Source organism: Neofelis nebulosa, chromosome 5 (genome assembly GCF_028018385.1).
Source record: "Neofelis nebulosa isolate mNeoNeb1 chromosome 5, mNeoNeb1.pri, whole genome shotgun sequence".
Classification (NCBI taxonomy): domain Eukaryota; kingdom Metazoa; phylum Chordata; class Mammalia; order Carnivora; family Felidae; genus Neofelis; species Neofelis nebulosa.
This window is the reverse complement of record NC_080786.1, coordinates 15,456,940-15,483,251: the sequence shown is the minus strand read 5'-3', so window position 1 is coordinate 15,483,251 and position 26,312 is coordinate 15,456,940. Positions and strand designations below refer to the sequence as shown.

The following is a 26,312-nucleotide window of genomic DNA, read 5'->3' as shown; positions in this document are numbered from 1 at the left end:
TCTTTTTCCTAAGAGTTTTTTCACGGTACTTTCCTCAAGCTGCCACCAAGATGCTTGGAGATCTTTCTTGCTCTGTTGGAGCTAATGTGCAGTTGAAGCGTTTTCATTTTCTTTGTCGAGTCCTCCATCCAGTGACTGCTTTGTGACTCAGCATTGTTCCTTCCTGTTTTTTGGGTCTACTCCTGTCTACTACCTTAGAACCTAAAATGGAAAATGCTTCGGACACCCTTTGGATTGCTCATGGGTTCTCAGAAATCTTCCCCATGCTTAAGACTCGTAAGGAGCTTCCAATGCCAGCCTCAGCGCTGCTGAAGCTCAGCTCGGACACCAAATTCAGGAGCTCCTTCTAAGGCTCACAACTTTCCTTCCGAACTCACTCAACCCCTTCCGTGTCTTCCTCCTTTTTCTGTCCCAACCCACAGATTCTTCTTCCTCCAACATCTTCAAGTGAAGTCAGAAATGTACACAGAAATAAATTTAGGGCTTTCACATCCTTATGACTTTTTATTCGAAATAAATCATTTACTGCCCTATTCTAAAGCCCACAACTGGATTTACGACCCTGTAGGGAGTCTACACCCAAGATGTGTTGCTATCAATGTTTAAAAAATAAAGAGAGAGATAACTTTTGAGTTGACAAAACTCTATTGCATTGATGCAATTAGATGTCGGAATTCATATATCTCGAAAACTGGCAAAACTTCAGCAAAGGCTTTGTTTCTTTTTAGAACAGGCATGGAGAAGACATCAAAGGAAGACATTTTTTCTTTGGACAAATGAAGAGTGAAGGGAAGCTGTGAGTCCTGACACAGGTATCCCAGACTTGAGGAGTTTTGACTTGTAACCAATACCAAAGAACCAGGAACCAGATGGCTTGCAAATCAAGTCATTTGCAACCAGTAAAATTGCATCCATAAGTAATTGGGTGTTTGCTTAACTTCTGAAAAAGGGGAATTCACATACTGAGAGAGATGCTTTTTCAAACTCTGTAAGAGGGGAAGCAATAAAGCGATAAAGCAATGTAGAATGTATAGTTTGTTTTAGTTTGAAAAAAAACCCGTTTCTGTAATCTCCTGCAGCAGTTTTGCTTCAAAAAAATCTATATAGTTCTTGAACTTGACATAAAAGATACGTCACTGTAGACACATTTTCCCAAATGTGATTTCCAGACTTTTTCCTTGTGAATATTTGAGTACCCAACTCATTGCCAACTCACCCCTTGAAGAACTGGAGGCTATTTTAGTCCCTTTTGAATCCCTCCATGCCTTGCACGATGCTTTACACATAGCAAATGCTTAATAAGTAGTTGCTGTATTGAGACAGAAGGGAGAAAAGGGCCAGGGAAGAAGGTGAACTCCCCTACATGATAAGTAGGTTTTGTAACATCTGTGTTTGTTTTCTGTTTGTTTGTTTGTTGTTGTTTGTTTTTGTTTTTGTTTGTCTTGCCTGTTTATCCAGAATCCTGGGTCAGAATCCATCGAGCTGTTTCTCTAAGAGCTGAAGAGACTATCTGGTGATACACCAATGAATAAGAGTGAATGTTTCCTTTCCTTTTTCCCCTTTGCATGTTTGAGAAGTTGCAAAGCTCGATTCATCTATATTAGAGATGGCTGGCCCAGCAATGACAATCCGGCTCCTCTGTAACCCAGCAGGCCCTGGCTAAAGGCAGAAATGGTTAACTGTTTTTAACCTGAGAGTTGAGGCCATTAAGATGTTTTTGAAAGTTGCCTCCAGCAAGTACATAAACCTATTAAAGGGAGCTGGGGGGAGCAGGGAGGTGCAGCCTTGGGGGATGCAATTTGGCTGCTGTCATCTTTTTTACTTTTTGATTACTTAAGATTTTTCTAGGAATAGAAGAGGGAGTTAACTACATTTTTTTTTGGCATCTACATATCTCCCAGGAACGGATGGACACATTCTGTGCATCAATATGGCAGCAAGAAGAAGACAATGCAAATGAGACAATAAAATTATCACTGATATGGAAATCATCACCATTACTGGAGACACTTCCTGTCACAGTGCTGTTATAGGCACAATTATGTTTAGCTCGGTTTTGCTCATTATAATGTAATTTTTTATGTGTGCAGCACATTATAATACATTTTCAGTTGAATAGCAGTTCTAACAGTAACAGCCTGACATTGCCTAAATTAACTGCAACAGTAGGGAAAGAATTAAGAGAGCTATTTTATTAAAACTAGTGCAATTTTTTAAATTACCCAGAATGTTTTCTAAGGAGAGAGAAAAGCAAGAAATAAATATAAAACATAACACTAACTATATCCTATAGATGCTTTACTTTAGCACGATAAAGAATGTACTATTTCTTTTGTTCTAAAATAGTCACTCTATTTGAGCTATGTTTTTGCCTAGATTCTATTTGTTTAGTTAATAACCATGACTTTAGACACATAAGTTCAGGGCTACCCACGGCTTGACAGCAATTCACCTGGCTGAGGTGATCTCTTTTTAATGGCAAACCACGTTCTATGCTTTTCATGGATGATGTTACAACATCATTACCGCATATTATTGCACATAAGTTTTGTCCCTTAATTTCAAAGTATTAAAAAAATCAGCCAGTGTGATCGAGAGGGCTGAAGGGGCCACACAGACCCAGGCCATAGCTGAGTGGACTGGCCACTTCAGCAGGTGTGGTGAGAGGCTCCTGTCCAGGACCTCACTCTGGGACACTTGGTTTTGCCATCACGGAGAGGTGGGCTGCAGGAGCAAGCTTGGAGCCTGGTCCCTTCCTATGGCAGCTGAGGATCTTTTAGCTTCAAAGTTGTTTGGTTGATACCCCTGTCTATTTTGTTTATGAAATCCTGAAGTATTTCCCTGCTCTTGTGTTCCACATACCAAGTAGAAGAGCAATACGTTCAAATTAAACCAGAAAAACTGGTGTGTAAGGTGCTGGAAATAACTAAATTTACAAATATTATATAATAAAGGAAAAATATTATCTTCAAGTTCGGATATTAATTATTTTTTATTTTGGACTTCTTAAAAATATTCATACAAAGCTAAATGTTTGGCTTTAATATAATTAAATGCACATAATTATGATCCTACTATTATCATGACATTCTCTTAATTAGAACTTCTTAAGAGCACAAGAACATACTAATGAACTATCACCAAAATAAGTAAATTAGAGAATGAATTAATTATAACAATTCAGTATAAAGTTCCACTATCAAATTTACCATGCTTGATAAAGTTTCACTGCCACCCCATAATTAATCTAGTATCAGTAATAGGTTCTCTGTTTTTCCTAATTCAAAGACAGGTTTTCTAGAAGTAATGCTACTAATAAGGAAGAAGAGAAGAACAGTGCTATAGTCTGAAGGCATCCCTTATTAAAAATACAGAAGATTTAGTCTACATCAACATTTACTGACCACCCTTTTGTTTCAAAACTGCACATTACCAAAGGAAAAGAACTGAATGTGTGTATGAAAACTTCTGAAATCATTTCAAAGGAGGCCAAAAGCAGGTAATTCCATTTGACATATAGAAGAAGTCATGCACAGAGAATCATCAAGTGGTCAAGTTTTAAGACATTCTAATTTGGATTGCTCAAAAACGAGAAATGCGGTTGAAAACCAGCACTGCTTACGGCATGAACACAGTATGGAATTAGACATGGGTGGTATCAGTATGAGTGAACCACACAAATTAGAATTCTACTTACTGTTTCATTTTTAATATGGAATTACACAAAGAAATGTCTAGTTCTTGTCAAAGCACACACTTAGTACCTGACATCAAAATACCAAACTGATTAAGTGCCAGTAAACAAAGAGTTAAAAAGCAAGGAGAAGAATCACCATCATCTGTTACCAATCTCCCTGCTTCCGTTCTTAGCTTTCAGTAGTCAATTGGTACACAGCAACAGCTATATCATTTTAAAACATTATGTCACCCCTTTGCTCAAAACGCACATCATTCAAGTCTATACCATGGACCACACCAGCCTTATCTCCTCCTCTCACCCCCTGCTTCACTCAATTCCAGCCACACAGGCCTCCTTGCTTGCCCCTTGAATTTGGCAGGTATGCCCCACCTCCAAATATTTGGATTTGCTGTTCCCTCTGACATCAATGTTGTGCCTCCAGATATTTGCAGAGTTCACCCTTCTAATGTATTCAGGTTTCTGCTCAAACGTCATGTAGTTATAGAGCCTTTTCCCGACATCCCTATTTAAAACAGCCTGTCTTCGCACATCTACCAATCACTATCACTTTGACTTCTCACATTTTTGTCCACAGTACTTAAGTGTATATTAATTTATTTATTATTTGTCTTTCTCTACTACAAAGATGGAGTTCTTTGACTATTCCGCTTACTGATAAAACACCAGGCTAGAACATTCCCCAGAGGAGAATAGATGCTCAATAAATTTTGATAAACAAATGAAATAAAAGACCGATTCTTCAAAGTACTGCAAAACTCTTCCCCATATTAAAACAGAAAGTAGAAATGAAAAGAGTAGCATTAATAAGGAGTGTAGAGGAGGGCCTGGACATGGCAATTTTGGAGACAGCTCTGGTTATAGAGGAGGAAGAGAAGGAAGTGGTGGTGGAGGACCTGGATATGGCAGCCTGGCAGGGGAGGGGTGGCTATGGAGGTGATTATGACAAGCGTGGAGGAGGAAATTACAGAAATGGAAATTACAATGATTTTGGAAATTATAACCAGCAACTTTCTAACCGTGGTCCCATGAAACGTGGAAACTGTGGTGTTGTCAGGAACATGGGGGGACCATAGGGTGGAGGAAACTCTGAGCCTGGAGGCTGCAGAGGAAGTGGGGATATGGAGGGAGAAGCTGATATTGGGCTTCGTTGTGTAAATAGGAGAGGATGAGAGCCCAGAGGTAACGGAACAGTTTCAGGCTGTCAAAATAATAACGTTAAGGAAACTCTTATCTAAGTCATGCATAAATCTGCAGTGATACAGCAGAAGATACCAGAGCAGATGCAGAGAGCCATTTTGTGAATGCGCTGGATAATTTAATAACTTTACCTGGCTATGGAGGAAGGAGTTGGGGGAAAAATGCCTTCGGGACAGTTTCTGAGCTTTTCAATTGTTATTTCTTTCTAGTGGTTTTGTAAGTGTAGAAGCATTCCTTCTTTGATAATGTTAAACTTGTAGGTTTCAGGTAACATGTGAAACCTTTTTAAAGATTTTCCTCAAAGTTTCAAAAGCTATTAGCCAGGATCATGGTGTAATAAGACATAATGTTTTTCTTAAAAAAAAAATTTAAGTGCATGTGTAGAGTTAAGAAGCTGTTGTACATTTATGATTTAATAAAATAATTCTAAAGGAAAACAAAATAGCAACATTATTTTTTTGAAGAAATTGACAAACTAATTCTAAAATTAATAAGTAAATATAACAGATCTAGAATGGCCAAATCAAATTTGACAAAGAAGAGCTAAATTGGAGCACTTATACAACCTAATTTCCAGACTTCTTAAAAAGCCAAAATAATCATGACTGTGTTGTACTGGCTGAAGAACAGATACACAGATTAATGCAACAGAATAGAGTTCAGAAATAAATCCACATATATAGTGTCAAATGATTTTCAAAAAAGACATATAGTAAAGTCAGTGAGGAAGGATTAGGCATTTTAAGAAATGATGCTGGGGAAACTGGGCACCCATAAGGAAAAAAAATAAATTTCAATCTCTTCATCATTCTATGCATGAAGTTAAATCAAAATGGATCATAGACCTAAACATAAAATCTATAACCAGAAAGAATTTAAAAAACAAAAAAACCAGCCTATTTTTGCAATCTTCTGAGAGGCCACAATTTCTTTAACAGGATGCAAAAAGCACTAACAACAATGAAAAACTAAATGAGTAAACGGGACTTGAACAAAATTAAAATTTAACAAAATTTCTGCTCATCAAAAAAATATCATTAAAATAGTCAAGTCATAGATTAGGAAAAACATATGCAATATATATACATACATACAATACATAGTCATATATAGACTATTTAAAGAACTCCTAAAGTCAACAAAACAGACCTTCAGTAAAATAATGGCCAAAGATTCGAACAGATACTTCTCACTCACACACACACACACACACACACACACACACACACACACACACACAGATATATAATTGATCAATAAGGAAATGTAAAAGTGTTCAACAGCCTTGGCTATCAAGAAAATGCAAACTAAAACCACAGAGAGGTACCCTTTTATTCCCAACACAATGGCTAAAATCTAAAAGACTGACAATACCAAATGTATACAAGAATGTGGAACAGGTGAGCAAACCTCATAATATTACTTCTAAAAATGCTAACCAGTACAATTTTGCAAAACTACTTAGTAGTTTCTTTTAAAGTTAAACATACATCTACCTTATGACCCGGAAATTCTACTCCTACGTATTTGTCGAAGAGAAATGAACGTAGCTCCATAAGAAGACTTATATAAGAAAATTCAGAGCAGTCTTATATAAAACCCCAAATCTGGAAACGATGTGGTGTTCATCAACAGGAGAACAAAATATGATACATTCATACAACATAATACTATCCAGCAACATAAATAACTGCCAAACACAACATCATGGATGAATCTCACAGACATTAGGTCATGTGAAAGAAACCAGATGCTAAAGCATACATACTCTGCAATTTATATGAAGTCACACAATAGGCAACAGTAATCCATAGTGTCAGAAATCATGGCAGTCTGTCCATGGGCAGGGAACCGCATGGCAAGGGGCATGAGGGAAATTTCTGAGGGGATGTATATGTTGCCAGTCTGGTTTCAGGTGCAAGTTGACCTTGTGTCAAAAGTCATTAAACCAAGTGTAAATTATGCTATATGTAAATTATATCTCAATAAACAAGGGGGGAGTTATGGTGTGGATGTAAGAATTGTGTGTATATTTGTCTGGGAGCCTAAAAGGCATTGCTTTATTTTTTTAACCCGTAACAAGTATAGAACATTTCCAAAACAAGTCATGATTTTTCTCGATAGTTCTTTCATTGCATCGTTATTTGTTGCCTTTTCACAGCCTTGGGGGAAAGTCAGCCAACAATTAACCAGACAATAAAAGCAAAGATGTTCACAAAAATATTGTCCTTTTAAAATACATCATTTTCTACATGGCTTAATTTAATCTCTTAGCAGAGGATTGCAGACACATGCCTTTAGTGCCGTACTCAGCAATTGTAAATGACATATGGTATAATAAAAATAAAACAACTCAGATAAATAAATAGCACAACGGTTTTTTAAATATGCACTACGAAAATGAGAATCGGGTGCTCGCGTATCTGTTCTATTCTCAAGTGGTCAACTTTAAAGATATTTGAGAATTTAAGATAAATATCCAATGCCTCTTGATAAAATTTGCTAAGAACATACAGATATTGTATTAGAAAGCTACAATAAGAATCCCAGAGTAAAGAAGTGAAATTATGAAGGGACTGTGGATTTAGAAATTAGTCTATGCTGACAAGCACTCTACTAGCTGTTTCCTGCACAAGGTAGATGGAATTTAGTACAATAATTATGTGTGCCATATGTCAGCAGTTTGACAATATGAGACGATCACATAAATCTTTTGTAATTCACCGAAAGTTTAGAGTAAATTTCTAGGACTCACTACAGGAACATTTACTCATCTTTTTAATTTATTTTTTAATGTTTATTCATTTTTGAGAGATAGTCAGTGTGGGTGAGGGAGGGGCACAGGGAGAGGGAGACACAGAATCCGAAGCAGGCTCCAGGCTCTGAGCTGTCAGCACAGAGCTCAATGCAGGACTCGAACTCATGAACTATGAGATCATGATCTGAGCCAAACTCAGATGCTTAATCCACTGAGCCACCCGGGCACCCTAGGAACACTGACTCATCTTAAGCATGAGATAATTTATCAAGACCAAGTGTGATTTTTGAAAGATCATCTTGGTAGATACATAGAGGATGGTTAAGGGAGGGAGATGAGTCTAGATAACTTGAGTAGAATGGATTCAATCATTTGGAAGGTCTTCAAAGCTGAGGCTTCTTTGCGATGAGAAAGAAATTCTCTCTGTGGACAGCAGTTTCAGTCCATGTCCAAGAGTTTCAACTTGCCCTTCCTGCCAGCCTACCCTGTGGATTATGGACTTACCTAGTCAGCCCCCACAGTTGTATAATTCCTTGCAATAACTCTCTTCACATGTATCTCCTACTCGTTCTGCTCTATACACTGTGCGTAGGACTGTTCTGTATCCGACATAATATTAGCATCCCTGGCTGCTTCCCCTTAAGTACCAGTAGCGGTCAACATCATTGTGATAAACAAAATGGCTCTCCTGATGACCTCCTGTAGACAGTACAGAGGTGATATACTGAATCACTGCCAGGGATGAGGAAGAGAGTAGAGGCAAGAAAGCTGGCTATCTCACCCCATGTGAGATAATGAGAATGAGAATTGTAAGGATAAGATGGAATTGTCAGACATTTCAGAAATAGATTTGGTAAAAGACTGCTAATAAAATGGATGTAGGATTTGAGGGAGAGTGAGTTGAAGAAAATGTTCAGGTTTCAGTTAAGGTGATGCAGTGGAGAACATGACTGGGTTAAAGAAAGAGATTCCATTCACTGTGAGAACAGCTCAGCATAAGGTACTTATTAGACATGAGGGTAAATGTCCAGCCCAAAATCTATGTCTGTCATGTAGGAAAGGGTACGATCAGGCACACAGTTTTGGAGGTCTTCAGAAAATGGACGTGGAAGTTATGTTGTAAAACACATCCAATGCATTTCGCCTTCTTAGAATATATTGTGTACTTTTTCTCCCAGAGCCCTTATACTATGGAGACCAGACCATGAGGCTGTGGCTTACAAACCCAAGGAAAGGCCTCAATGAAGAACACGTGGGGAAAGAGAAGGTCATGGTGGAAGGGCAGTTTCTGGCAGTGTGGATGGGAAACAGGGAAGTCTCTCTGACGCTCAAAAAAGGAGCCAGATGGGAGGATAGAAGATAAGTCAGGTTCAAGATTCCATGTTTTTCCTCCTCACATCCTTTCTAGCAGGAGTGAACACTGGGAGTAGAGCAGAGGGTGTGAGGGGGCAATTCAGGTTCAGCCAGAAAAGACTAGAAGCTTCAGAGAAGCTTCATGATCATCATAACGCTATATACTATGTAGTTGATAAGGGCATTTAGTAGAAGGCCCATGAGGGTAGATACCCTGTGTTCACTGTGGTATCCCCCACCCCTAGAATATTATCTGACACTAATAGGCACTCAATAAATATTTGTTGAATGAATAATGGAATGACTGGCACCCGGGATAAAGGAGTAGGAAAGAAAAAAGAAGATGGGACTGATACTATATCCCTTTACTCTCAGTTCCCCGTGGACTATGCCTGGCAGAGGTGCAAATCCAAAGCTCCCAGGCACCACAATGGGAATGTGGAAAATGGATGTGGAGCTTCCGGTGAGTCCACCAGGTTATCACTGCATGGAGAGGAGCACAGAGAAAACAGTTCAAATCAGGGATGCCACGGTAGGTGCCCCAAAGCTATAGAGATAGGCTCACCTCATCTAAAGTCACAGAGACCAAAAGAAGAAGGCAACATGCAGAGCCCCCTCCCATTGGTGTGAGGATGCCTGAGCAGTCTCCTGTACCCAGCTGCCATCTTGGGAGGAGGAAATGGTGAGGAGAACCCTTGAAATGGGCGACAAACTTTTAGACAAAAGCAGTTGATATATGTGCTAATGGTTATATCCACCATTTTCTGCCACCGGCAGAAATAATATGTATATGTTATATATGTTATTATTATATATGTATTATGCCAAAATAATATATATTATAGAAAATAAAGTTCCCATTTTGTATAACTTTTACCCAAATTCATCTGAAATGGAAAACCATGGAACTGGATAAAACTCACTTAAGGGAAGAGCAAGAAGAGAAGCAGAACATAAAAATTTAAGAGTCCAGGGAGACATAATAAGAAAGAGTATTCAGAGATGTAGGACAGAGGAGTGTAGTTGAAACCACAGGAAGAAAAAAAAAGCTCAAGAAGGAGTTATGAACAAGAAGGAAGAATTAGCCCTCAGTTTGATAATTTGTTGTCAGTTACTCTGGAGAAATTCAAGGCTTTCGTCCATACTAACCAGGATTAAATTCAAACATCGTGACTAGGTATTCACAAACTTCTGCCATTTAGCACCAGTTTGCTTTCCCAGACTTTGCAAAGTATACATATCAAAATATGCACTATAAATCAGGAGATCCAATTTTCAGTGCTAGGACAAACTGGCACACTAGCTTGGTGACCTTGGGCAAGCCTCTTCTCTTGGTTTCTCTTTTCTAGCATAAAACAGTTCCATTTCTGGGGCACCTCGGTAGCTCAGTCGGTTAAGTATCGGACTTTGGCTCAGATCATGATCTCACTGTTGGTGAGTTTCAGCCCCACATCAGTCTCTGTGCTGACAGCTCAGAGACTGGAGCCTGCTTCAGATTCTGTGTCTCCCTCGCTCTCTGTCCCTCCCTCTCTCATGGTCTTTCCCTCTCTCTCAAAAATAAATAAACACTAAAAAATACTAAAGGGGCGCTTGGGTGGCTCAGTCGGTTGGGCGTCTGACTTCAGCTCAGGTCATGACCTCATGGTCCTCGAGTTTGAGCCCTGAGTCGGGCTCTGTGCTTACAGCTCGGAGCCTGGAGCCTGTTTCAGATTCTGTGTCTCCCTCTCTGTCTGCCCCTCCCTCACCCATGCCGTCTCTGTCTGTCTCAAAAATAAATAAACGTTAAAAAAAAGGAAAAAAAATACTAAAAACAAATAACATTTCTAAAATGTGATTAGTAGTCCTAAGTAAACCAAGCTGGTATATCCGGAGTTCATGTACTTTTGCTATTCTTTTCCATCCAGGAGTGACTTCTTACCTACTTTTCAAGGCCCAAACTTACCCTGCTTGCTTTGGAGTCTCCCTGAACTATATCAGCCATAGATCTCATTTGATATTCACCCAAATTTCCTCCATTTGATATTTACCCAAGTTGCATACGTGTCTTGGCTTCCCAGGTAGACCGTATAAGTCATTTCACAGCGGGGACCACTCCTTATAATTATTTATAATCTTCACAGTACCAAGCACAATGTCTTACATTCAGAAGACATTCAACAGATCTTTGTTCTTCCACTGTTTTGTTAAATTTTTTAAAAAGTTTATTTATTTATTTCTGAGAGAGAGAGAGAGAGAGAGAGAGAGAGAGAGAGAGAGAGAGAGAGAGAACACACAAGCAGGGGAGGGGCAGAGAGAGAGGGAGACACAGAATCCGGAGCAGGCTCCAGGCTGTGAGCTGTCAGCACAGAGACCGACGCGGGGCTCGAACTCACGAACCGTGAGATCATGACCTGAGCCGAAGTCGGACGCTCAACCAACTGAGCCACCTGGGGACCCCATGTTCTTCTATTATTAATTATAAACTGCAAGCACTTTCAATTTTTCTCTTTTTGTATTGTTCCCTGTTGCGTTTATGGATACGAAAATAGTTATCCAGACTGAATGAACTTACCATACTAGCAAAAAAATCATTTAGCTATAGAACAGAGATGATGAAGATAAAAGTACCTGACAAATATCACTGGAAGAGGAGTGGTGAATCCCTGCAAAACTTACCCTTTAAAAACATGCTTCTTTCATGATTACCCTTCGGTCCCCCTGGTACGTTCAGCTCTGCTCCATTTGTACACATAGAAATACACTTTACTTACCAATGTTAACATTAGTCTAAAGCTGTATCCACAAAATCCCAATAATCTGAGTGAAACTGAAATTTTCTATTGATTATCCAGATTATTGTAGGCTGGGTTTTAACCCTCATCCTCGCATTTGCTGGCAAAGATCTAAGCAGTGCACTGTTTAGAAATGCCTGCAACCAATTTTTCTGCCTGTGACATAAGACAACGCCCAAAGGGCAGCTATTCTGTGTGTTTAACACGTTGTGCACAATGCCGAAACACCAATCATTATCTTGACTATTACAATGCCGAAACACCGATCATGATCTTGACTATTACAATGCCGAAACACCGATCATGATCTTGACTATTACAATGCCGAAACACCGATCATGATTTTGACTACTACCATGCCACAGTATGCTGTGTAGTACGATAGCTTTTATTACATATTTAAGTAAAAGTTACACCTCATTTCTCTCTGCTTGATTCTTATTGTTCTTGACCCTGTGCTCTCCTTGTGACCTGTTATTTTGAATTCTAAAAATTAGAAAGCTTATTCTTCAAAAAGAAAATATTGCTTCTCTTTCATAAGGTCTAAACCACAGTACACAGGGGTGGACTTTATTAGTGAAGACTTCTCTGTCCTTTTGAAATATATATTAATACTCGTCTTTACCAGCCTATTATGAAAATTGCCATAATTAAGAACGAGCTAATGTGTGGAAAAGTAAGTAGCATACACCCCATGACATAAGAGCCCTTAATGTTTCTTATCAATTGTTTGCTTACCCACTAATTTGCCAAATCCAGCAATTCATAACGGATCTCCTTATCAGTGTTGAAAACTCATGAAGTTCCACCACACCCACTAATTTCTCTTTCCTTTGACTATTGCTTATCATTGGATTGTGTAATTATATTACTGATATTAACTGCTCTGGGAGGCATTCCACTACATTTGAAATGAAACGATCATAATCTATAACAATACTTAAAAAAAGAGACATAAAATTCGATACCTATAATTTTCCCATCAGCAATGGTGTGGATGTAAGTTTTTTAAAAATAACAATTGGTACTTAGCAAGGATAATGCCAATTAGCTGCATGCTGTCTTTTGATGAAATATAATCATATTTCCTTCTCAGTTCTTTAATAAAGCTGCATTTCTCGTTTTAGTTAACCTTCAATCAATCCAGAAATGAAAACTTATCAATATGCATAAAATAGTACAAAAGGAGAAGATATTTTTTTTTTTTTTAATTTTTTTTTTTTAACGTTTATTTATTTTTGAGACAGAGAGAGACAGAGCATGAACGGGGGAGGGGCAGAGAGAGAGGGAGACACAGAACCGGAAGCAGGCTTCAGGCTCTGGGCCATCAGCCCAGAGCCCGACGCAGGGCTCGAACTCACGGACCGTGAGATTGTGACCTGAGCTGAAGTCGGACGCTCAACCGACTGAGCCACCCAGGCGCCCCAAGGAGAAGATATTTTATGGTTTTTTTAAAGTAGTAATATCAACTTTGCCTACAAGTAAAGCACTTCTCCATGGTCCCTAAGAGACTGAATGCTCCATGAGGACATTGAAGCTGGCCAGTAGCACGTGCTCAATAGATATATATTAACTGCATGAAAACCACACACAGATTTAGTACTAATGGACTAAATGAGGAAGTTGCACCAAAAACTTTTTTTTTTTACATAATCACTGTTCATTTTCTATAATTTTGTGCCACTTTTTAATTTGCATAGTTCAAACACATTAACTTATTTGATCCTAGTGCCTTCTGCAATAGGTAATATTTTCCCTCTCTTTATGGATGAGTACAGAACCTCTAGAACATCAAAACTCCCTTGTCGATAATAGATCACTCCCTTTGTTTAACCTGGTTATGGCCTGAGAGCTAGATTTCTACAGTTAAAATGGCCTTCCAAATACATACTGAAATACTGATAGATGAGATGATACGGTGTCTTGGGTTTGTTTCAAAATAACCTAGGGATGGCAGGGAGTGGGCAGTGGGGTAGGCATGAAGACAATACATCATTGGCTCAAAGCAGCAAACTCTTGAAGCTGGAGGGCTGCTACGCAAAGTGCTATCTTTACTTCAGTAAACGTGTGAAATTTTCCACACTAAGAGTTTGAAAAAAAAAAAAAAGCCAAGGAGAAAAAGTAAATAAATGAAACAGTCATTCTCAAGGTGTTTTGCTAAAGATAAGAGGATTTTTGCTGTTAGATTTTAAACTAACTCCACCTACCCCCCCATCAGCTACACGAATCTAATATAAAATGACTCTTTTATGTCCAACTGGAAATTGGCTAAGTAGCTTTGCAGTGCAGAACTTAATAGAAGGCCTCAAATACTTAAGATATATAGAAATGGCTAAATCTCTCACATTTTCGTTTACTGGGAACACTATACTCTGAATGCAACATGACATCCGTAGAATAGTGTGTTTCTCATTGTTGCCTACTTTTCACAAAGTCAGGTAGTAAAATAACAAGAAAAGTGAGGTCTAACTCACTGTATATAACATTTAACTGTGTTCAGCAAGAGCTGTAACTCCAAGTTATATGCTCCTAAACATAAACCAAGGCCTTAGATAATCACCATGGATTGTTCTGTGAAATTACAGCTGGACTCAGCAAGGCAATAAAAATGAGCTTTTCCCCCCAAAAGAAAACTATATTGAACCTTCAACTACTAGATTCCAAGTATGTCAAGACAAACACACCAAACATTAGTGCTTTGCTTTTAATAGAAAGTAGTTTGATGGAAACTCTGTTATTCAAGAAATCAGAAAAAAAAGGAAAGAAAAGAAAGGAAAGGAAAGGAAAGGAAAGGAAAGGAAAGGAAAGGAAAGGAAAAGAAAAGAAAAGAAAAGAAAAGAAAAGAAAAGAAAAGAAAAGAAAAGAAAAGAAACCCAGTTGTATCTTGTCTGAAATCAACTTTTTATATAATTTTCCCAGCTGAGGCAGAACAGTTCTTTACGGTCCTGGAAAGGAATTCGTACTCCGATCAAGAATGTTATTATGACCCTCTTTTCTTGGGCCTCATGCCCAAGAGGGAAGGAAAGAACATCTACCAGGCTGCAGGGTCCCTTCCGAGATCCCTGCTTGTGGGGAGCCCAGAGCACAAGCAAAGGACAGATCACGGGTCACAATGCAACAAAAGCTACGGGAAAGCAAGAGACAGCAACAAGAGCATCACTGGTCACTTGCACATGTGGACATCTGTGGCTTTTCCCTTTTTCAAGCTATGCTTAGAAATAATCTTAAATATCAAAATAATTTCAAGGTTACTGGCAAGAAAGATAAAAGGATATATTCTGATTTGAAGCATGGCAACATTATTACCACCACAAACAGTAATGAAAGCAATTACACTAATAAGACAAAATCTTAAGGCAATTGTTATTTCCTTCTCTGAATTAACACACAACATTTTCATCCATCTTCCCCAAATCAGATTGCTAAAGAAATAAAATACATGCATTCGCTGCTACCTATACAAAGAGCATAATATAAACTTAAAGAATTGCTAAGAGATGCCTCTAATTAGGTGTATTTCTTTGGAAATTCATTTATATTGACTTATTTTAACTATAAGTGTAAGATCTAGAAAAGGATGCAAATATGTAACTATATAATAGTTACTGCACTGCATATAGCAATTAATATTTTCCTAACTTAAGATAACCTTCCAGTAAGACAAATCTGAACAACTTCAGACATCCTTATTAGAGTTTATCACGAAGAGACTGAAAGATCTGCACTTACATGAGATAACAGAGCCAGCTCCTGGTGACATGTGACAGCATTCCGATTGGCTTCCATAAAGTACCTCTGCGTGCGCTTCCGTTCCCGTTCCAGCTTCTTCTCCAAAGCCAGCTGGGATGTAGATAAGTTGTCTAAATACTTCATCATGACATCTGATATCATCGAGCTGACTTCTACAATATCTGGGCGGGCTTCTGCATCAGGAGTGAGGCACCTAAGAGAACATAAGCTAATTACAGCACTCTGGTCAATGTTGGGACCGAGGCCATGGGGTGTGGAGGTCAAAGTTAAACCCCACTGTGTGTCCACCATGGTGTCTGCACCCAAGAACACCTGAGATAAGATGGACATCAAGCATAGTTTTGAATCCATGATTTCTCAAAAGGTGTTTGGAATGTTTGGGAAGCCAAGGGAGGCAGCACTGTTCTCTTTGCAGTTGGGCTGACAGGCAAGGGCTACAGGCTGAGCGTGAATTGTTCCTCAGGTCTCAGGACAGGTGGATACGGTCACTCACTCCTGTGTGAACTGGTTATTTTCTATAATCACTGCCAAGTCATCACTCAGTGAAACAAAGAGGGATCCCAAGAATGTAGGCCCTGATGACCACCCTGATGCACCAAACGAAAGGAAGGTTTTTAAGGGATCACAACTTATTGGCTTTTCCCAGCTGTACAGCAGCAATATCAACCCAACTTGATTAGTGTGAGCCTTACAAAACATGAAGTCATAAAACTAAAATGCAATCCAGTTACTCAGAGGTTTAAGATGTCTGTAATATTTTTTTTAAGTAGCTAATGTGACACATTGCCTGCTAATATTTTCTGTGATTTGGAGGTAGGAAATGGCAATCAGCTTATTAAAGAGAGTATTATTTATGTCACAGCTAAACAGTAATACAAGGATATTCAAGACACCATGATATCAGTTATCATGATTATTGTTAGTATGCTTCAAATACTTCTGGTACTCACTATGATATTTTAATTCAAATTCTCTAATTTCACTGAAGCCATGTTCTTCTTAATAAACTTTACTTTATTTGGACTTTGAGAAAAATACCTACTTTGCACATCTGTATTTGATTTAGCAACCTATAGTTCATACCACTTTCACCTATACTGATGTCTCCAGGAAATATTGGGGAATTATTTTATTTTTATTATCATTATTCACAACATAAGACAAAATAAGACTCTAACTTGTTAATTTGCTAATTACTCTTTTAGACTTGATTATGAGTAAAATATACCTCTTTTAACTGGATTTTAAGACATTATCATCTCATACTTAATCTTTGTGTTATTTCTTGCTAAGGCAGTGGTCTTGCCCTCTGGTTATGACAGACACTTTACACATCTGCTGAATTCATATTTAACAAAGCTCGGTCTTTGCATTTATAACAGAGAGAGGCAAGAGATAGTAGAGACAAGGCCAGCTACATAATTTGTGGAGTTCCCAGTGTAAAATGAAAGTGTGGTGCCCCAGCAGGGAGTGAGGAAATCAATCTCCCTTCCCATAGTCCAGGGTCCTAAATGATGGTAGACAGGAGACCCTCAAGAGACTTAAACCTCCATGCCCACATGACGTACTTGATACCTGAATTGGAGGTGGGCAAGAGGCCCCACTGTGTCACCCACTCAGTGCACCATGATGCTACCACCCTGGTTAAGGATGGCCTCATTTTTGCCTCACCCGAAGATGCCAGCAGGGCACATGCTGCACCCTGATCCTCTCCTTGTCTGCATCCACAAAGCAGAATACAGGATGTTGACACACCCAATCACACCAGATAGAGAACAGTAGCAATGATGGGACAGGGACAGGGACAGGGCCAGGAACAGGGAGCCGGAGGCCAGGTAGGGGCCAGGGCGTCAGGAGCAGATGGCTGAGAATCTATGTCAGAGAAGTAGGAAGTTGGAGGGACCACTTATGAACTGAGGCTCCCCAGCCTCAAACATGCATGCCCCTTGCCTCCTCAGACTTAATTTCCAAAACATAAATTTAAAGATAAAATTATTAAGAATCTCATGACTTTTAATGCAGAGGCTTAAACACTAAGTGCAGGGCAGTTTTGAGTATGAGGCCATAGGCAGTGAGCATTGGTCGTAGATCATCCCTGCTTAGATATTTCAGAGAATTCTTAAAAGTGAACAAATGCTGGGGCACCTGGGTAGCTCAGTCGGTTGAGCGTCTGACTATTGGTTTCAGCTCAGGTCACAATCTCACTGTTCAAGGGGATCGAGCCCCACATCAGGTTCTGCGCTGATAGCAGGCAGACTACTTGGGATTCTCTCCCTCTCTGTCTGCCCCTTTCCTGTTCTCTCTCTCTCTCAAAATAAACAAATAAACATGAAAAAACAATTTTAAAAAAGAGTGAACAAGTGCTTCAGTGATTCTCCAATAAAAGAAACAAAATTGTGTTGTAGCAAGAACCTAGGTTGTTCTACTCACCTCACCCTCTTTGTCCCCACTCTGCTCTGAGAGACCAGATGGAAAGAATTAGAAAGATGTGATGTTCAGTTGTATTCATTTTGTGTTTCAAGAAACAAAGAGTTGAGGATTATGGTGGTGTGAGTTGTTCCCTTTGTCTCTCGCCTTCAATGTATAACCAGTAGGGCATCCATAAACCAACAAGGTTTCCTCTGCACAGCACACCAGGATGCCGGAGTGATCCATACATCCGTATAACTGAGGGTGAGTGGATCGGACTTCATGGAGGTGGTAGAACCAAGGATAAAGTGTCAGAACTGAGGGAGACTGAAATTCTAAAAAAGGACCAAACAGACATTCTGGGGCTGAACAACCCGACAAATGGGATGAAGAGTGCATTACAAAGCACTGTAAACACAACAGATCAGATGGAAGAGAGAATATGTGACCTGGAAGGTAGGAATCTGGAAATGATTCATGTGGAGGAGAAGAGAACTTCTATTTTTAAAATGACTTTTACAAAGTGAAGAAATCCTACGAGAGCTATCAGACTGCTTTAAGAGAGCCAACAAAAATAATGGGTATATCATAAGGAAAAGAGAAGAAGGGGGCAGAGAGGCAGTTAAAAAAATAATAGCTGAGAACTTCCCAAAGCTGGGGAAAGAACTAGACATAAAAGTCCACGAAGCTAATAAATCACCTTACTGTCTCAATGTAAAAAAACTTTGAGACACATTATAGTGAAGCTGTCAAAAGTCAAGGATAAGGAAAGAATCTTAAAGGCAGCTCGGGAAAAAGAGACTAACCTACAAAATAACTCCCATTAAACTATGAGCAGATTTCTCTGCAGAAAATCTACAGGCCAGAAGAGAATGGAATGATTGCTCAAAGTATTGAAATATAAAAATCTTAGGCAAGAAAACTATCCAGCAATGTTATCCTTCAGGCATGAAGGAGAAATAAAAGATTTCCCAAACAAAAGCTGAATGAGTCTACCACCACTAGACCTGCTTTACAGGTAGGTCTAGTTGAAAGGAGCTCTTCTGCCTTAAACAAAAAGACAAAAGTACCCAGATTTTCAAGTAAGGTGATAAATAGAATCACAAAATTGTACACAAAATTGTAATTCTATTTCAGAATAGGGTGTTAAACTATAACATAAAGGTTAAAGGATACAAACATTTAAAAAAAAACCTGTACATGCCAACAATTTAGTAGTAAACATATAGCATAAAAAGAGATAATTTGTGACAGCAAAAACATAAAAATGGGAGAAGGAAAATGACAGCACCTGTATAGACAAATGAAGATTAGTTGTTATCAGCATAAAATGGACTATTTTATCTATGAGACGTTTTACATAAAGTTCAAAAATCTAGAGCAAAGACACAAAACCGCAAAAAGGGGGAAACTGAGAAAATTATCATAGAAAGTCGCCAACCTAACATGTAAACAGAAACACAAAGAAAAAGAAAACCATAGAGATACAAAACAACCAGAAACTAAAAGACAAAATGGTAGTCGTAAGTCTCCATATACCAATAATCACTCTCAATATAAATGGATGAACTCACCAATCAAAAGGCACCGAATGTCTAGATAAATTAAAAAACAAGACCCAACCAAATGCTGCCTTCAGGAGACTCATCTCAGCTCCAAAGACAAACATAGATTCAAAGCGAAGGGGTAGAAATTGATACTCTAAGCAAATGATAACTAAAGGAAAACAGATATAACCATACTTATATCAGACATAGTAGACTTTAAGCCAAAAAATATAACGAGAGACAAAGAAGGTCATTATATAATGATAAAGGGGTCAATACACCAAGAAGATATAACAATAATAAATATACGTTCTCCCAACATCTTCGCATCAAAATATAGTAAGAAAATACTATCAGATCTTAAAGGAGAAATAGACAATGCAATAATAGTAGACCCCACTATTAGCAATGGATAGATCATCCAGAAACCAGCATTACCTTGATACCAAACCAGATGATAAAGACACCACAAGAAGAGAAAACTATAGAAAAATATCCTCGATGAATATAGATGCAAAGATTCTCAACAAAATATTAACAAACAAAACTCAAGAATACACTAAAAGGAGAAAACACCATGGCGAAGTGGGATTTATCCCTGGGATACAAGGAAAGTTCAACACATACAAATCAATAAATGTAATTTGCCACATCAGTAAAATGAAAGATAAAAACTACTTGATCTCAATACACACAGAAAAAGCATTTGTCAAAATATAACATTATTTTATGATAAAAATCCTCAACAGATTGGGTATAGAAGGAATATATCTCAACATTAAAAAGTCCACATACAACAAACCCACAGGTAACATCATACTCAATGGAGAAAACTTGAAAGTGTTTCCTCTGAGATCACAAGCAAGGCAAGGTTGCCCACTCTCATCATTCTATTCAGGATAGTATTGGAAAAGTCCTAACTAGAGCAATGAGGCAAGGCAAAGAAACAAACGACACCCAAATCAGGAAGAAAGAAGTAAAATTTTCTCTGTTTACAAATGATATCATCTTACATATAGAAAATCCCAAAGAATCAATTCAAAAAAACTGTTGAAATTAATCAGTGATTTCAGGAAAGGGGCAGGTTACAAAACGAACTTACAGAAACCAGTGGGGATTCTTTTATACTAATGATAAAGCATTAGAAAAAGAAATAAAGAAAACTATCCAAATTGCAACAGCATCAAAAATAACAAAATAGTTAGGAATAAATTTAACGAAGGAAGTGAAAGATCTATACAACAAAACTACAAGACTTTGCTGAAAGAAATTGAAGAAGACACAAATAGATGGAAAGACATTTTGTGTTCACGTATCAAAAGAGTAAATATTGTTAAAATGGCCATACCACCAAAAGCTATCTACAGACTCAGTACAGTTCCCATAAAAATACCAAAGGCATTCTTCACAGAAATAGAAGGAAAAATCCTAAAATTTGTGTGGAACCACAAAAGGCCCTGATTAGCCAAAGCAATCCTGAGAGAAAAGAATAAAACTGCAGATAACACACATCCTGATTTTAAACTATACTATAAAACCCTACTAATAAAAACATTAGCATCCTGGCATAAAAATAGACCCATAGACCAATGGAAGAGTATAGAGAGCCCCAAATTTAAATTCCAGAATATATATTCAACTAATATTTGACAACAGAGCCAAGAACACACACTGGAGGAAAGATAGTCTCTTCAACAAATGATTCTGGGAAAAGTGAAGAAATATATACAGAACAAAGAAATTGCCTCCCTATCTCACATCACTCACAAAAATTAACTCAAAATCAGAGACTTAAACATAAGACCTGATACCATAAGACTCTTAGAAGGAAAGGAAGAAGCTCCTTGATATTGGTCTTGGCAATGATTTTTTTTTTAACATGATGCCAAAAGTAAAAACAACAAAAGAAATGACAAATGGGACTACGTCAAACTCAAAAGCTTCTTCACAGCTTCTGCTCCTTAATTAACAAAATGAAACAGCAGCCTACAGAAGGAGAGAAAATTTTTACAAGCCACATATCAGATATACATCAAGAACAAAACACAACTTAGTAACAATAAAACAAATAACCTGATTAAATTGGGCAGAACTAAACAGATATTTTTCCAAAGAGGACATCAAAATGGCCAATAGGCACATGAAAAGATGCTCAATGTCACAAATCACCAAGAAGACACAAAGAAAAACCATGATGATCTATCACCTTACACCTGTTAGAATGGTTATCATCAAGAAGACAAGAGATAAAAGGTGCTCATGCGGATTTGGTGAGAAGGGAACACTAACACTGTTGGTGAGAATGTAAATTCCTCCAACCACTACAAAAAACAATATGGAGTTTCCTCAAAAAATTAAAAAATGGATGTACCATACGATCCAGCAACTCCAATTCTGGGAGTACACCCAAAGGCACTGAAAATAGGATTTCAACAAGGTATCTGCACTCCCATATTTATTCACAAGAACCAAGACATGGGAACAACCCAAATGCCCATCATCATATGAATGAATGAAAGAGTTGGGTGTATATGTACAATGGGACATTATTCAGCCATGAAAAAGGAAGATATCTTCCCATATTTGGCAGCAGAGATGGAACTTGAGCACATTATGCTAAGTGAGATGACTCAGAGAAAGACAAGTACTGTATGATATCACTTATATGGAATCTAGAAAAATCAAAGCTACAAAAAAATAGAAAGTAAATGGTGGTTATCAGGACACGAGGTGTGGGGGCTATAAGAATGATGGTAGCTAAGTGTACAAACTCATGATGAGTAGTAAATAAGCATAGAGACCTAATGCACCGAATAATGAATATAGATAATAATACTGTACTGTAATTATATGATATGATAAATATTGCTTCAACAGCAATCATATTACAATATATCAAATATATACAATACATCATTATGGAGACATTGTACACCATAAATTTACAAAATGCAACATGTCATATTTACTTTGGGGTGGGGGGGAAGAAAAAAAAACAGAGTTGGGGGGAGGGTAATGTAAAGATCCCTTTGTCCTTAAAACTAGCTGAAAGCATTAACTTTGTTAGTCATCATGACCGGCTCTGAAACAAAGCACCAGACAGCTTATGCAACCAGGCACAGATAGAGAAATGTAAGGCAATTGAAATATTTTGTGCATAAAAGGAAATGTTCTTCTTTTTAAAAAAGTAAACAGACAATACTCTCTTAACAGTGTACTGGAAGGTAAAAATAGTAATGTTGGTACTGGGCAGAGCAACAGAATGGATTTATTTTCTGCCCAAACTCTTCAGGGTTGCTAAGTTATCCTCCCAATGTAAAAGCCTACTAGGAAAGACAAGTTCCAGTGACAGAATGTGCTTGTATGCCGTATGAACGGACAGGAAAAAGGAAAGATTCTACACATTAGAAACACAACTGCATCAACTCTACTTGAGACAGGGTGTAGACAGTGAAAATGAGATGGGAAAGCAGAAGAAGGATAATGTAATTGGAAACAACACCAAGTATGAAATTAAGAAGGAGTCCAGTAAAGTTTCCCAATAATGGCTATCTTATATTTCAAAGGCTCTATCATGTTGTTGTTGATCAGCTCTGAGCCTAATTTGCTGAGTCATAAATGATTATTAAGACCAACTTTTACCTTTATATATTCCTTGCATCAATTTCCTAAAGAAAATAGGAAACTAAAAAAATAGAAAATTGAATTTGCTTCCTTATTCTTTTGGAACTTAATTTTTAAAGACTAAAAATCCAAAGCAAATTAAATATGTAATTGCATAAAATTCATGGCTGAATTTGGTTTTATGTATGTCAAATTTTGTAAAGATAAAACTTTGTGATGTGAACCCAGACAACAAGTCTCAAATAACTTAAATGAAGACCACATCTGCTACAGAATGCACTCATCTTAATGTATGATCAGTTACCAAATTAAAATTAAATCATCAGTTCTTACTTATTATAGCATCTTAGTGTTTTGAATTAAAAGTGTCCTTATGAACATTTCATCCCGAGTCCCCTGATAGTGATCATTCATCCTCTTAAACATTCTGGTGCCAGGGAACTCACTCCCCACCCAGCAGCCTGCCTCACTATGGGTATCTCTAATCCTGAGACATACTTCTTTTTTTTTTCTTTTTTTTAAGTTTATTTATTTATTTTGAGAGAGAGAGAGAGAGCACAAGAGAGCATGAGAAAGGGAGACGTAGAGAGACAGGGAGAGAGAGAATCCCCAGCAGGTTCCAACACCGTCAGTGCAAAGCCCAACGCAGGACTCGATCCCATGATCCATGAGATGATGACCTAAAACCAAGAGTCAGACACTTAACTGGCTGAGCCACCCGGATGCCCCCGGCACATACATCTAATGGTGAGCTGACCTGGGCCTCCTTGGAACTCCACTCCATGGTTGTGGCTCCACTTTTCTGAAGTCCAGAGAATAAACTCAGTTGTTTTCACGTTTTTGGTGCCATTCCATTTTCATGCTTGTATCCCAAACTTGTTGACCCAACCTCCAACTCACCATGGAAACAGCCCCACTCCTCTCCATCAACGCCACCACTATTTCAGTCAGATCCGCCATCATCTCTTGGGAGATAGCTAGATCCGCTTCCCTTCACTCCCCCAATCCTTCCTGTCTATTCCCCACGGAGCAGCCAGCATGATCTTTGCTATAGAAGAAATTTTCACTACATGCCAGCCTATAAATGACCTTAAATTTTCTCCTCAGTACTTGAGATAAAAATTCAAAGTCCTCAACGTGGCCTAGTTAATCTGGCCCCTGTCAGCCTCCCCAGGCCCTCAGCATTCTTTGGCTATTCTCTTCCTTACTTGACATGCTACATCTCCAATTTCTTTTAGTTCCTCAAAATAATAAGCTCTATGGTCTATGAAATGTTTTCTCTACTCTGTTTACTATTTGAGAATTAGTGGTTGTTTAGGTCTCGGATTACATGTTCTTTCTAAATAGAAACTTCCCCCAAGTCGCTAGACTAGGCCAAGTCCTTCTGGACTCTCTCATTGCTTCCTTTACCATTCTTCATCAAATTTATCAGAACTTATTTTAGATACTTAATCCCATAAATAGTAACACTAATATTATTAATAACAATACCTAATTTTACTGACGGTTCACTTGATGCTGGCACTGTGCGAAAAGCACTAGAAGCGTTATCCTATTTAGGCTTTGGAACCAGCCCATGAGTAGTTACTATTGCTACCTGTACATCACAGATGAGAAAAGGGGTTGAATGGAAGAGTAGGGATTAAAATCCAGCTGATTCCAGGGGCACCTGGGTGGCTCAGTTGGGTAAGCAGCCAACTTCGGCTCAGGTCATGGTTTCACGGTCCGTGAGTTGGAGCCCCGCGTCAGGCTCTGTGCTAACAGCTCGGAGCCTGGAGCCTGCTTCAGATTCTGTGTCTCCCTCACTGCCCCTTCCCTGCTCCATCTGTCTTTCTCTCTCAAAAATAAGTAAACATTAAAAAATAGATCGATCGATCAATCAATCAATAAAATCCAGCTGATTCCAGAATCTACTGATGTTCTTAAACTTTACATGTAATATTGGTATCTGACTCCTCCACTAACCTGTTAGCCCCAAGACACATGGATACCAGTAGCCAGGGAGCCTGTCAGAAGCAAATTATGGTCCTGTTTGCCCAGTGCCACAAACTCAGAATAATGTCTCTGTACATTTTCTCTGCATCACCCCTCCCCTGGTCTTTATGGCACTCAAATACCTATGAAAAGGAGAAATTAAATGACTAAATCTGGTATTCTTGTCTTCACATCTCCGGAGACTTCTTGAATTTTTAAGGCACTTTCCAGAAAACAAATAGCAGATAATAGGATCAAACTGTGGAGACGAGCAATTTAAATACATTTGTCTGGATTCATTAGCAACAGGGCATGATCTAATATATGCAGAATTCAGATTATTCCGAAAGGGGTTTCAGCTCATTTCCCATAATATTAACAATGATAATTGCCAATATTGCTTAAGATTTACCATTTGCCAAGCTCTATGCTAAGTGATTTTCATAGTTACTTTGTGTAATTATCACACCAGCCTGATGAGTTTGGTATTATTACAGCCCCCATTTTAACTGGATGAGGGAACAGAGATGCAGAAAGATGGTCCAATGTTTGTTCGGAGTCTACAGTTAGTGAAACTCAGCCCCAGGTGGGCCTGGGCCCCTTAACTGTAGGACAGCACTGTGCTGAACAAGGAAAGTTTCAATATGTAATCCTACAAACTGTGAGAGTACCTATTAATGTGAATGACAGGCTCAGAGGAGAAAGTGAAGGGAATACATCTCTTACATTCCATCAGAGGTGGTGCTAGGTGCTGGGGCAGGTACAGAACCAAGTTTAAAGGCAACTGGGCAGGAGAATGGACAGATATTCTATCTTGGGGGAGTCTGGGATTTCTATAATAATAATGAGGATTTGACTGAGCTTGATGGGGCAGATAAGTAGTCTTGAGCCAACTTAGGAGCATACATTCGTATATAAATAACAGCCAGAAAACAAGTCATTTATTCATAGAACCGGTATTTGTTAAGGGTCTGTCTTGTACCAGGCACTGCTCTGGGCTCTGAAGAGCTATGAATGAGACTGGAGAAGACCCTGCTCCTGGAGAGTTTTCCTTCTGGTGGGGACAAGACAGACAATAAGGAAACAAGTCTTCATGGACCTGTCTAACATGTCAAGGGATGGGTGCCATGAGCTTTGTAAAGCAGGCGAGAGGGCCAGAAAGCAGAGAGGCTGTGGGGAGATCAGGCAGGCTCCCTGATGATGGCAAATAACATCAGAGACATGAATGA

The 26,312-nt window shown here is 38.5% G+C and overlaps 1 protein-coding gene across 19 annotated transcripts in view; it reads right to left on the bottom strand.

Annotated features, from left to right (window-relative positions):
* Positions 1-26,312, bottom strand: part of NEK10 (NIMA related kinase 10) — a 224,029-nt gene that overhangs the window by 62,686 nt on the left and 135,031 nt on the right. For all 19 annotated transcript variants that reach the window (XR_009261689.1, XR_009261688.1, XM_058729687.1 and 16 more), the window contains one exon: positions 15,509-15,722. Coding sequence is in view for 17 of the 19 variants with exons in the window: in XM_058729687.1 (XP_058585670.1) it covers positions 15,509-15,722 (214 nt within the window). In the remaining 2 variants the exon portion in view is untranslated. The remainder of the gene's footprint in view (positions 1-15,508; positions 15,723-26,312) is intronic.